This window comes from Saimiri boliviensis, chromosome 2 (genome assembly GCF_048565385.1).
Source record: "Saimiri boliviensis isolate mSaiBol1 chromosome 2, mSaiBol1.pri, whole genome shotgun sequence".
In the NCBI taxonomy this organism is placed as follows: Eukaryota; Metazoa; Chordata; class Mammalia; order Primates; family Cebidae; genus Saimiri; species Saimiri boliviensis.
The window spans coordinates 231,404,058-231,416,603 of NC_133450.1; the positions used below are offsets into that span (position 1 = coordinate 231,404,058).

General features: G+C 49.5%; 1 protein-coding gene across 4 annotated transcripts in view; it reads left to right on the forward strand.

The window, feature by feature from the left end:
- The window catches only part of DAPK1 (death associated protein kinase 1), a 209,765-nt gene that overhangs the window by 148,639 nt on the left and 48,580 nt on the right, over positions 1–12,546 (forward strand). For all 4 annotated transcript variants that reach the window (XM_039474785.2, XM_039474784.2, XM_003941136.4 and 1 more), the window contains exons 12-17: positions 274–393; positions 841–939; positions 1,645–1,743; positions 3,459–3,557; positions 4,547–4,744; positions 6,151–6,348. In XM_039474785.2, coding sequence (XP_039330719.1) covers positions 274–393; positions 841–939; positions 1,645–1,743; positions 3,459–3,557; positions 4,547–4,744; positions 6,151–6,348 — 813 coding nt within the window. The remainder of the gene's footprint in view (positions 1–273; positions 394–840; positions 940–1,644; positions 1,744–3,458; positions 3,558–4,546; positions 4,745–6,150; positions 6,349–12,546) is intronic.

Genomic DNA, 12,546 nt, shown 5'->3' on the forward strand with positions numbered 1-12,546 from the left:
ATTTGAAATCTGGATCTTGGACACTCTGTGCTCTCTGGATTATGCTGCAGGTGACATTGAAGCCTAGGTGAACAGTAGGTAGTGCTCGCTTGCAACATGGAAGGAGCAAAAAATTCCCTCCTAGGTCCCTCCATGATTGTGGACTTGAGGCGTAAGTGGCTTACTTTCTCCTCTGAATGCCCCTGTTAACAAGTGAGCACAGGTTTCTTTTACGTTGGTAAGAAAATCATGGCTAGCAGTATAACTATTTTCATCTTGGCTGTCTCCCTTAAGGATGAGGAAGACTCTTTTGTGATGAAAGCCATCATCCACGCCATCAACGATGACAACGTCCCAGGCCTGCAGCACCTTCTGGGCTCATTGTCCAACTATGATGTTAACCAACCCAACAAGGTCTGGTTCTGTTCTGCAGCCTAGTGGAGGGGTGGGTCACTGCAGCCTTGCCCTTCCGTAGCCAGGGAAAGACCTCACCTGCTTCTCCATTTTCCCTTCCAATTGGAAGCTCCATACTCTGGGGAAAATCGCTTCCGTTTAGAGGGTGATTTGAGTTACAAATAAGGTCTGTTTGCATTGAAGGGCCTTCCTTCATTCACGTATCGCATCTCTACCCATGAAATTTTACATCTACTCATCTTGCTAATGAAAATGTCCCTGATGATGAGAATCTGGAAGAGGAAGGAAAGGTGTTATGTCCTTCACCTGCCTGTCTTCCCTTCCTGCCATGCAGCGGTAGCTCTGTCTGTTGAGACAGGGGAGGTGTGTGGGAACAGCAATCATTGCTTGGGCTTTTCCTTTCCTACCAAATCTGAAAATTCGTAATTTTTTTCTTGCCTGTTCTAGCACGGGACGCCTCCATTACTCATTGCTGCTGGCTGTGGGAATATTCAGATACTGCAGTTGCTCATCAAAAGAGGCTCAAGAATCAATGTCCAGGATAAGGTCATAATTGTTTTATTGAAATGAATTGAATTTTAAAGTATTTTCCAATGTCTCTTAATCATAGGGGTAACAGAGGGAAAAAATGTATGTCCTAATTTGTTTCTGAGTTTCCTGTAAAGGAAGATGAGCTGCTTAAACAGCCTGGTACAGCCTGACACTTGCATTAGAGAGGCAAACATTCATCCTCCCCTTGGCTCCGCTGCTTGACATCAGCATTTCTTTGCATGCTACCCAGATTTTACTTCTTACCAATCACATCTACTCAACAATGTTAGATGTCAAACGTGAAAAAGTTTTATTATCTAATTATTCTCATCAGAAATGTGTTTGCCTACTGCTGTAGACATCAGCAGAGCTGTAAGTGGAACAGATCTAGCCCTCTGCAGTAAGGGAATCCTAACCAGAGCGGGAGATAAGAGTTTACATTTACTTTGAAATCATTTTAGATTTACAAAAAAAAAAAATTTGGAAAAGTAGTACAGAGTTCCATCATACACTTCACCCAGGTGCCCCTAATGCTAGCATTGAGTTTAACCATGGTACATTTGTCAAAGCTGTAAAATCAAATGAGGGTTTTATTCCTTAGGGAAGTTGCTCCTTTGGGGTTTGTCATCACGCAGGAAGGGAAACAGTGACTCTAAGGGACGCATGCGTCCAGCTTTGTCAGCTCTCTAGAAATGTGACCCCAGGTTGGTTTTCCTGCAGGGCGGGTCCAATGCCATCTACTGGGCCGCTCGGCATGGCCATGTCGATACCTTGAAATTTCTCCATGAGAACAAATGCCCTTTGGATGTGAAAGATAAGGTAAGGCCACGTCTCTTAGGAGGACTATGAGGAGGTAGTAAATGGATGCATGTGAGTGAGTGCTGGCATACCAAGTGCATCGAGACCCAGAGGAAAGGAATCAGGACCAGAATTCAATTCACCTGCAGAAAATTTAAGTCGGAAATTTCTTGTTGCCTGTGGCTTGATCTAATATTGGAATCAGCCTTAAGCCAAAATCTTTCAGGTAGTTGCCATAATATGCACGTATTGAATTATAATCCCCATAACATAAAGACCTCAAAGTTCTAGCAGAAAGACAACCAGACAGAGACCTCGGTCCTGATTCAGTTTTCTTACTGATTCAACCTTGTGCTTTTAAGCAGATCTTTCCTATTCTCCTCTTGTTTGATGTGGCTGATAGTGCTGACCTGATAATCACAGACACTAAAAGATACATAATGAGACAATGTATATAAAGTAATAAAGTAAGGCGTGTTTTTTTTTGTTTTTTTTTTTTGGCACAACGGTGTTATAAGTTACTGATTTATCAAGATACCTTGCTTTCATATATGTGTATTTCATTCAGTTCACACAACAATCCAGTGAATTAATTGGCTGTGCTGGAACCTGGAATTCCTCCATTCTCATCCATTATTAATTCAGCTGTACGACGTTTCAACTGTACACTTCAAGTGTACGATGTACTTCTCTGCTTCCAGTACTGGCAGACTAATTTGACATGCTTAGTCAAGCTGCCACACACAGTTGCATGGGTTGAGCACTGCACCATATCTGAGGAGTAACATTCACATCAGAGACACACATTTATTATGGCAGTTGTCTGGAAGGTGGCAACAATATATCTTGTTTTGTCTTCTTAAAATTTGTTTATTCTGATGATTGTCTTTGGGCTGGATAGAAGTAAAGTATCTTAAAGGATTTGCACCTGTTACTAATGCACAGAAAGTCATTATATGGACAAATAGGGGTGTTCTTTAAAATTTCTGAGAAAATCTCTGAGAATATAAGAAAATAAGTTTCTAATCATAGGCAATGAAATGAGAAGCTTGTTAATAAATAAATTGTTTTTTTTAAGTAACTACTGAATGATGAACCTAATAGTAAAAACAGAATGCTGTGTTTTTAAAAAGAAAAACCATGGCCAGGCATGGTGGCTCACACCTGTAATCCCAGCACTTTGAGAGGCCGAGGCAGGCGGATCACAAGGTCAAGAAATCAAGACCATCCTGGCCAACATGGTGATACCGTCTCTACTAAAAACACACAAAAAAATTAGCCAGGCATGGTGGAACACGCCTGTGATCCCAGCTACTCGGGAGGCTGAGGTGGAAGAATCACTTGAACCCAGGAGGTGCAGGCTGCAGTGAGCCACTCCAGCGTGGTGACAGCGCAAGACTCTATCTAGAAAAATAAAATAAAATAAAATAAATCACAGCAAGAAGTATCAGTACATTAAAAAGATTGAGAACAGCCATCAAGGAAAGGGAGAGCCCTCTCTGAGTCATTTGCACCTCACAGGAGGAGCTAAGTGTATAGGCTTAATAATCACTGTGCGGTGGACACCTCAACCCGTCCCTGTCCTAGCCACTGTAGAGGTATGTGCTCAAGGTGGGTGGGTGGGACCAAAGGGGATGGAGTGGAAACAGGCAGGCTTGGGTGTAGGTCTTGGGTTCTGGTCTCTGTAGTCTCTTCACAGACATGGCTCTGAATCATCAGCTCCTTTTCTTCTGCAGTCTGGAGAGACAGCCCTCCACGTGGCAGCTCGCTACGGCCATGCTGATGTGGCTCAGTTACTGTGCAGCTTCGGCTCCAATCCCAATTTCCAGGACAAGGTGGGTTGTGGCTGGTGTCCTTCCTTCCTCTGCTCTGTACATGGATGTACAGGCAGCCAGATGATACAGTCGGGGCCTTTACAGTTTTATGCAAGTTAGGTTTTCTGTCTTCCACTACAGAGGGCAGGGACTCAAACAGAAGTACTAGCTAAGGTGTGCAAGGTGCGAATGCCAGGATTGGGTCTAACTACTTCATTCATTCATGCATTCAATCTGCTGAACAGCCCTATGAGGTTGTTACTATCATGCTCATTTTAGAGATGAGGGAACTGAGGCAGGGAAAGTTTCTGTAACTTACCCAGGCTTACAAAACTCAGGAGTGGTAGAGCTGGGGCTTGAACACACACTGTGGTTTCAGTCCATATTTGTAACCACTGAACGAGGACGGCCTCTCATCGGCAGATAAATGTATCTAATGATGCTGATCCTGAAGATGCAGGACTGGTCAAAGTGCGGCTCTCCTAATCACTTCCCTTCCAAAGCAACAATACTGCTACCACTCACCTTGTGTTATAAACATGACAGAAAGCTAGAGGCGTCAAGGTGGAAATTCACGCTCAGAGAAGTGCTCACCTACTATTAGTAGTCTCAGATAAAGCCAGCGAGGCACTTATTAAAAAGATGCTATAATGCACCTGCACAAAGGATCTGTTGTTCAGAGAAGCAGGGCCCATGGTTTCAACGGGCTCCCAAAAGTCAATTGTCAGTCATATGCTGAGAAAGCCAAATTCATCAAACCATCAAACATGCAAGTCTGGAGGGAAACAAAAACCGAAGGAGGGAAGTGAGATCTACCTCTTAATGGTGGTGGCTCACGCCCATGTTGTTATTTCATCCCGGATTAGTATTTCACTCCGATACCTGTGAGCTCTTTCCCTCTGCTGCCTTGGTTGCGTTTCTGCCAGATTTCACAGGGACTCTCACCTTGTTTTATACTTTCTTTCCCATCATTGTGTTCTCCTCCTCTCTGCACTCGTCTCCTTGACTAGGAAGAAGAAACTCCCCTGCACTGTGCTGCCTGGCACGGCTATTACTCTGTGGCCAAAGCTCTTTGTCAAGCTGGCTGTAACGTGAACATCAAGAACCGAGAAGGAGAGACGCCCCTCCTGACAGCGTCTGCCAGGGGCTACCACGATATCGTGGAGTGTCTGGCCGAACATGGAGCTGACCTTAATGCTTGCGACAAGGTGCTTTATGGGGGAAGACGTCATAAACACTGGGTAGTGATCTAGAGGTCGAGAGGGATCACAAGGCTTCTCAGTTTGTTTCCAAAAGATGACAAACTTGAATGCAGCCAACTGTAATTACCCCTTCTCTTCTCTGTTCCAACGATTCTGTGAACTTTTCTAGATTGTATTTAATAATGAATATTAATTTGTATCATGTAACAAAATTCATGAATTTGTCAAATGACTTTGGTCTCCAAATAATTTTTAGCTTTTTTAGCTTTAGAGCCGGTACACTGAATCTAAGACAGTTCTCACTGGGGACTAACATTGGCAACATACAATTAATTTCTAGATGAACAAAGAAATAGGTGGTTTACTTACTTCTATCATCTGCTGTGTTGTAAAAAGACAATAAACCACTCTTAGTTATCTGGCAATCTCGATTCTAGACGAGGTGTTCCATGTTTTTAATTAAGCAAATTTAGCATCATCTGTTTTTATTGTGATCTGTACTTAAAACAAGGCTGTGCTGTTGCTATATATAGTTAGATTGGGATTCTGTAGTTAATTTAATATCTGCCCTTTGTGAAGTTATTTTCTTGGTACAAAGCAATGGTTCTCATGGGGGGAGGGAGTTGCGACTTTGTCCCCGGGGGCATTAGATAATGTCTGGAGACACTTTCTGGTTATCATAACAAGAGATGGAGGTGCTACTGGCATCCCAGCCAGTGGTACTACTAAATATCCTGCAGCTCACAGGGCAGCCCCCTTGACAGAGAATCACCCAGCCCCAAATGCTGATAGCATTGAGGCTGAGAAACCCTAGCACAGTCAGTTTTAGAAATGTTTCAGAACTCTCCACTCAGCTCCTAAAACTCAACACATCTATTCATCAGGGATTCTATAATAGGCGGAATGAATGCCTGGGCTGGTTTTTCATGGGATGCAGAGGTTAAGACATGTTAAATCTGCTTCTCATTTCTATGGCAGCCCTTGAGCAAGTTATTTCACAATACTTTCGCATTTTTCCTGGTGCAAAGTGAAATAATAGGCTATTTAGGAAATTGGCAAAGATTGCTGGGCAAATGTTTTTAAAAGTGTTTTACAAATGGTTTGATTAAAGAAGCTATTGGAGTATCAACAATTACTTATGTTCTATCTGATTGTACTGCCCAAGCCTAAATTAATCAAGCTGGTGCAGCTTAGGCTGTGATTATTTAGAGTGGAAGATGGAAAGCTCCCCATCCTCCCAGTCCTTACCCCTGCTATATGAGTATAGTTTCTTCATTTAAATCCTCCACTAGGCCTTTCAGTAGTGATCTTGTTGCTATTTAAACCTCACCCAGTAGCGGCAGGAAAGATGGAGAGATGGAGGTCACATGCCTAAGAGAAAAGGTCTCATGATCTCTGGGGTTTGTTTCCAGGATGGACACATTGCCCTTCATCTGGCTGTAAGACGGTGTCAGATGGAAGTAATCAAGACTCTCCTCAGCCAAGGGTGTTTCGTCGACTATCAAGACAGGCACGGCAATACTCCTCTGCACGTGGCGTGTAAAGATGGCAACGTGCCTATCGTGGTGGCCCTCTGTGAAGCAAACTGCAATTTGGACATCTCAAACAAGGTAGGCACAGAGGAGAGGATCCTTGCAGCTTCCAGCTGTGCCCATCCACCCGGTTCCGGTCCCGAGTCCCGATTCTGTGCCCGTCCATCCGGTTCCAGGCCCGAGTCCCGAGTCTGTGTCTATCCATCCGGTTCTGGGTCCCGATTCTGTGCCCGTCCACCCGGTTCCGGGCCCGAGTCACAAATCTGAGCCCGTCCACCCGGTTCCGGTCCCGAGTCCCGATTCTGTGCCCGTCCATCCGGTTCCGGGCCCGAGTCCCGATTCTGTGCCCGTCCACCCGGTTCCGGGTCCCGAGTCCCGATTCTGTGCCCGTTCACCCGGTTCCGGGTCCCGATTCTGTGCCCGTCCACCCGGTTCCGGGTCCCGATTCTGTGCCTGTCCGCCCGGTTCCGGGTCCGAGTCCGAGGCCCGGTTCCGGGTCCGAGTCCGAGTCCCGATTCTGTGTCCATCCACCCGGTTCCGGGTCCCGATTCTGTGTCCATCCACCCGGTTCCGGGCCCGAGTCCCGATTCTGTGCCCGTCCACCCGGTTCCTGGCCCGATTCTGTGTCCGTCCACCCGGTTCCGGTCCCGATTCTGTGCCCGTCCACCCGGTTCCGGGCCCGATTCTGTGTCCGTCCACCCAGTTCCGGGTCCCGATTCTGTGCCCGTCCACCCGGTTCCTGGCCCGATTCTGTGTCCGTCCACCCGGTTCCGGTCCCGATTCTGTGCCCGTCCACCCGATTCCGGGCCCGAGTCCCGATTCTGTGCCCGTCCACCCGGTTCCGGGCCCGAGTCCCGATTCTGTGCCCGTCCACCCGGTTCCGGGTCCCGATTCTGTGTCCGTCCACCCGGTTCCGGGTCCCGATTCTGTGCCCGTCCACCCGGTTCCGGGTCCCGATTCTGTGTCCGTCCACCCGGTTCCGGGTCCCGATTCTGTGCCCGTCCACCCGGTTCCGGGTCCCGATTCTGTGTCCGTCCACCCGGTTCCGGGTCCCGATTCTGTGTCCGTCCACCCGGTTCCGGTCCCGATTCTGTGCCCGTCCACCCGGTTCCGGGCCCGATTCTGTGTCCGTCCACCCGGTTCCGGGTCCCGATTCTGTGCCCGTCCACCCGGTTCCTGGCCCGATTCTGTGCCCGTCCACCCGGTTCCGGGTCCCGATTCTGTGCCCGTCCACCCGGTTCCGGGCCCGAGTCCCGATTCTGTGCCCGTCTACCCGGTTCCGGGCCCGGGTCCCGATTCTGTGTCCGTCCACCCGGTTCCGGGTCCCGATTCTGTGCCCGTCCACCCGGTTCCGGGTCCCGATTCTGTGTCCGTCCACCCGGTTCCGGGTCCCGATTCTGTGTCCGTCCACCCGGTTCCGGGTCCCGATTCTGTGCCTGTCCGCCCGGTTTCAGGTCCGAGTCCGAGGCCCGGTTCCGGGTCCGAGTCCGAGGCCCGGTTCCGGGTCCGAGTCCGAGGCCCGGTTCCGGGTCCGAGTCCGAGGCCCGGTTCCGGGTCCGAGTCCGAGGCCCGATTCGGTGTCCATCCACCCGGTTCCGGGCCCGAGTCCCGATTCTGTGCCCGTCCACCCGCTTCCGGGCCCGAGTCCCGATTCTGTGCCCGTCCACCCGGTTCTGGGCCCGGGTCCCGATTCTGTGCCCGTCCACCCGGTTCCGGGCCCGAGTCCCGATTCTGTGCCCGTCCACCCGGTTCCGGTTCCGGGTCCCGATTCTGTGCCCGTCCACCCGGTTCCGGGTCCCGATTCTGTGCCCGTCCACCCGGTTCCGGGTCCCGATTCTGTGCCCGTCCATCCGGTTCCGGTCCCGAGTCCCGATTCTGTGCCCGTCCATCCGGTTCCAGGCCCGAGTCCCGATTCTGTGTCTATCCATCCGGTTCCGGGTCCTGATTCTGTGCCCATCCACCCGGTTCCGGGCCCGAGTCACAAATCTGTGCCCGTCCACCCGGTTCCGGTCCCGAGTCCCGATTCTGTGCCCGTCCATCCGGTTCCGGGTCCCGAGTCCCGATTCTGTGCCCGTCCATCCGGTTCCGGGTCCCGAGTCCCGATTCTGTGCCCGTCCATCCGGTTCCGGGTCCCGAGTCCCGATTCTGTGTCCATCCACCCGGTTCCGGGTCCCGATTCTGTGCCCGTCCACCCGGTTCCGGGTCCCGATTCTGTGCCCGTCCACCCGGTTCCGGGTCCCGATTCTGTGCCCGTCCACCCGGTTCCGGGTCCGAGTCCAGGCCCGGTTCCGGGTCCGAGTCCGAGTCCCGATTCTGTGTCCATCCACCCGGTTCCGGGTCCCGATTCTGTGTCCATCCACCCGGTTCCGGGCCCGAGTCCCGATTCTGTGTCCGTCCACCCGGTTCCGGGCCTGATTCTGTGCCCGTCCACCCGGTTCCGGGTCCCGATTCTGTGCCCGTCCACCCGGTTCCGGGTCCCGATTCTGTGCCCGTCCACCCAGTTCCGGGTCCCGATTCTGTGCCCGTCCACCCGGTTCCGGGCCCGGGTCCCGATTCTGTGCCCGTCCACCCGGTTCCGGGTCCCGATCCTGTGCCCGTCCACCCGGTTCCGGGTCCCGATCCTGTGCCCGTCCACCCGGTTCCGGGTCCCGATCCTGTGCCCGTCCGCCCGGTTCCGGGTCCCGATCCTGTGCCCGTCCGCCCGGTTCCGGGTCCCGATCCTGTCCCCGTCCGCCCGGTTCCGGGTCCCGATCCTGTGCCCGTCCGCCCGGTTCCGGGTCCCGATCCTGTGCCCGTCCGCCCGGTTCCGGGTCCCGATCCTGTGCCCGTCCGCCCGGTTCCGGGTCCCGATCCTGTGCCCGTCCGCCCGGTTCCGGGTCCCGATCCTGTGCCCGTCCGCCCGGTTCCGGGTCCCGATCCTGTGCCCGTCCGCCCGGTTCCGGGTCCCGATCCTGTGCCCGTCCACCCGGTTCCTGATACTGATTCTGTGTCCTCCCCGCTGATTCCGGGTTTGGGCCAAGGTTCTGTTTGCGTGTGTTTGTTGTTGAAGGTGGATGTTACTTACACGGACATGTTCTTTTTTATAAAGTTTTGCCATCTTAAGTTGCGTTTTACATGTGAGTTTTGAATAATTCCATAAACAGAAAATTATTGTAATAACGAGTATTTTCTGCATAGCTCACTGCGTACTGATGGAAATCCTGTGTGTGTGTGTGTGTGTGTGTGTGTGTGTGTGTACACACGTGAGCATGAGGCTCTGTAGCGGAATCAGAGAGGCATGGTACAAATTGTGGCATCTTTCTAGAGCACTAAGTCTTCAGGAAAATGTCTAATGACATTCAGATTTGATCCCCAGGACTCTATTTCTTTTTTATTTTATTTATTTATTTATTCGTTTATTTGTTTATTTATTTTGAGACAGAGTCTCACTCTCTCGCTCAGGCCTCTGTCCCTTAGGCTGGGGTGCAGTGGCCTGATCTTGACTTGCTGCAACCTCTGCTTCCTGGGGTTCAAGTGATTCTCATGCATCAGCCTCCTGACTAGCTGGGATTACAGGCCTGTGCCACCATGCTCAGCTCATTTTTGTATTTTTAGTAGAGGCAGGATTTCACCATGTTGGCCAGTCTGGTGTCGAACTCCTGACCTCAAGCAATCTGCCTGCCTGGGCCTCCCAAAGTGCTGGGGTTACAGGCATAAACCATCACATCTGGCCCTATATTTCTCTTCTTAGCTTTCCCCATTGAGAGTTTTATGGGCAAAAGTTCCTAACACCTTTTCTGTGCTTAGTAAATGTGGTAAGACCAAAGGGATGCTATCATTTGGTGAAAAATGGAGAAATGAAAATAATTAATTGTGCTTTTAGGCTTGTAAAAAATTTCGTATGTTGACATCTAGATTTTAGCCATCACCTAACCTTTTCTGTGAATCCCATATAGATTTTTATTACCAAACAACATAGGATATTGCAGATTCCTGTGATTTTAGCCCTGTAGCTATATTAAAGACAGGCATTATGCTGTTACGATTATGCTAAAAATGAAGTCCAAGAGCAATTAATTATTTAATTTCGGGAAATGTTTATCAGTGGCATCTACAGTGCCAGCAGGATTCTAGTACAGTTTGTTGGAGGTAAAAGGATATCTGAAACAGCTGGAAAATTACCCTGTTATGTAAATGTATTCCTTTTGCTTGTTATGTGATTAACTCAAACAGAAATTGAAATCGGTAATTTCATATTCCGGGGCCATGAACAGGCAGTATCCCCAGCTTTTAGCCCTTAGCTGCTGGTTGCTCTCTTAGTTTGTCCCATTCTAATCTTGCCAGGTCAGTTGTATAAGTGGCCTAAGGGGAAAGCCAAATGTAGTATGAAGTAGCATCAAGACATTGGCTAGAATCTAGAATCAGCTCTCCCCTTCTGAGCGGGGAACGGAGGACCTGAGCATCTCGTGGTGCTTTGCCCTAACCTAAACAGGGAATGGTGTTCTTCCCAGTTCCACTCCAAACCTAAATGCACAACTTCACTTGTTAACACACTCTTTAAAAAATCCGCAAGACAGTCCCAGACTTTCATGTTTTGAAACAACTGGCTTATTTACTGGAAAAGTTTCACATTTTTCATGCTGCAACTATCTATAAGTAAAGTTGATAAATGCTGACAGAAACTTACATAATTACTGTATATGGCACCGCAGCTGTCCGTAGAGGGCCTTCTGTAGATGATTTTGTCATTGAATCAAGCTCAGCTGATGTGAAAATCATCGGTTCCAGTTTCAACCCCTTGGAATTGGCAGCAAAGTTCAGACCCTAATTGAGAGCCCATCTGGACCTAAGTGTGCTGGCTGCACACAGCTCAGCATCTCCGCCCTGACAGAAGAGTTGCTGTCAGGCTTGTTTTGCTATTTTTTTAAAAAGGAAAGGTGATGGGGGCTCTAGAAGGGCTTAAAAGAAGCACGGGAATGTAACAGAAGGCATCATTTCCCACCAAAACACATCCAGCTTTATAGAGACTCACTCAAGTAACTGTGAGCGTGGGGCGGCACAGTGCCACCCCCATTCCACAAGGAGGCTGTTGCTCTTTCTCCCTTGCCTGGTCTTGCCTTTTCCTTATCTGGATTAAATTCCTCCAGAAATAAAAATGGCCATTCAATTTCTACCCTGTCACCAGTATGTGTCAGGATCTCCTTGCTATCTTTGACGCTCATGCAGTGAAACAGACATTTCTGCATACTTCCACCTTCTCATATGGAAATCAGGAGAGTGGCTGTTTAACTGGCCATGTTAGAGAGCTTGGAAAGGAAAGGAAATAGATGGCACAGAATGTATGGCCCCATTTGTCCCTCTTTGAGTTGGTGCTTCCCATAAGGGCAGACAGAAGGCATTCTATGCACGTGCACGCATCTGGGAAGATGAGAGAGAACTCCCTGTCTGTCGGATGTTTATTGAAGCCCTTCCAGGGCAGCACTGTGCCCAGCTGGAGGGAGGAACCTGTAGATGCCAAGGTGAATGGCTCTGCCCTCAGACTGCTTTTAGGCACACTCACATTCAGATGTAATAGCATCTCATGTTGTCGTTGCTGCTGTGATGGGCACGAGCTGCTCCAGAAACACAGAAGCAACAATTCAGATATGAAAGAAATCAGGGAAGGCTTTTCAGAGGAGATCCCTTAAGATGATCAGGGCTTTGACAGATGGAGAAGAGGGAAGCCTGTTTTCCACCAAGGGAAGGCAGTATGTCTGCTGTGGGCTGGTGCTGACACGCAGCGGGTGTGGGGTAGGTATTTAGCGAGGGGATTATGGGAAGGGAGAAAATGAAGCTGGAGACATTGGGTCCAGGTGGTGGCAGACCTGGAATTTAAGGCTAAGGAGTTTGGTGTCATTCTCTCCCAACTTGGGCCGGTCAACAGCGTCCATTTCCTCCGCCCTTTTCTTCGTCACACTCTCTTCATCAGCTGTCTTCCCTTCTGTAAAACGGTGCATTGTACAACCAAAATTACATCTCCCTTACACTGCATCTTCCAAACATTTCACCCTGTCTTCAAAACCTTCCCTTCTCCTTCTCACATGAACTCTAGAATGCTTGAAAGCTTCATATCTGCTTTCTGCATTACCACAGAAGATAATAATAAAGAAATATGAGTGCGTCCCACACTGCAGCAGTGTTTACACTGGCCAGGAATTGGAGCTGCCTAGCGTCCACCCTCAGTGGCTGAATGAATCATGACAGCCACACGGTGGCTGCGATTCAGGCATTCATGAGAATGTGATCGCTCCAGTTACA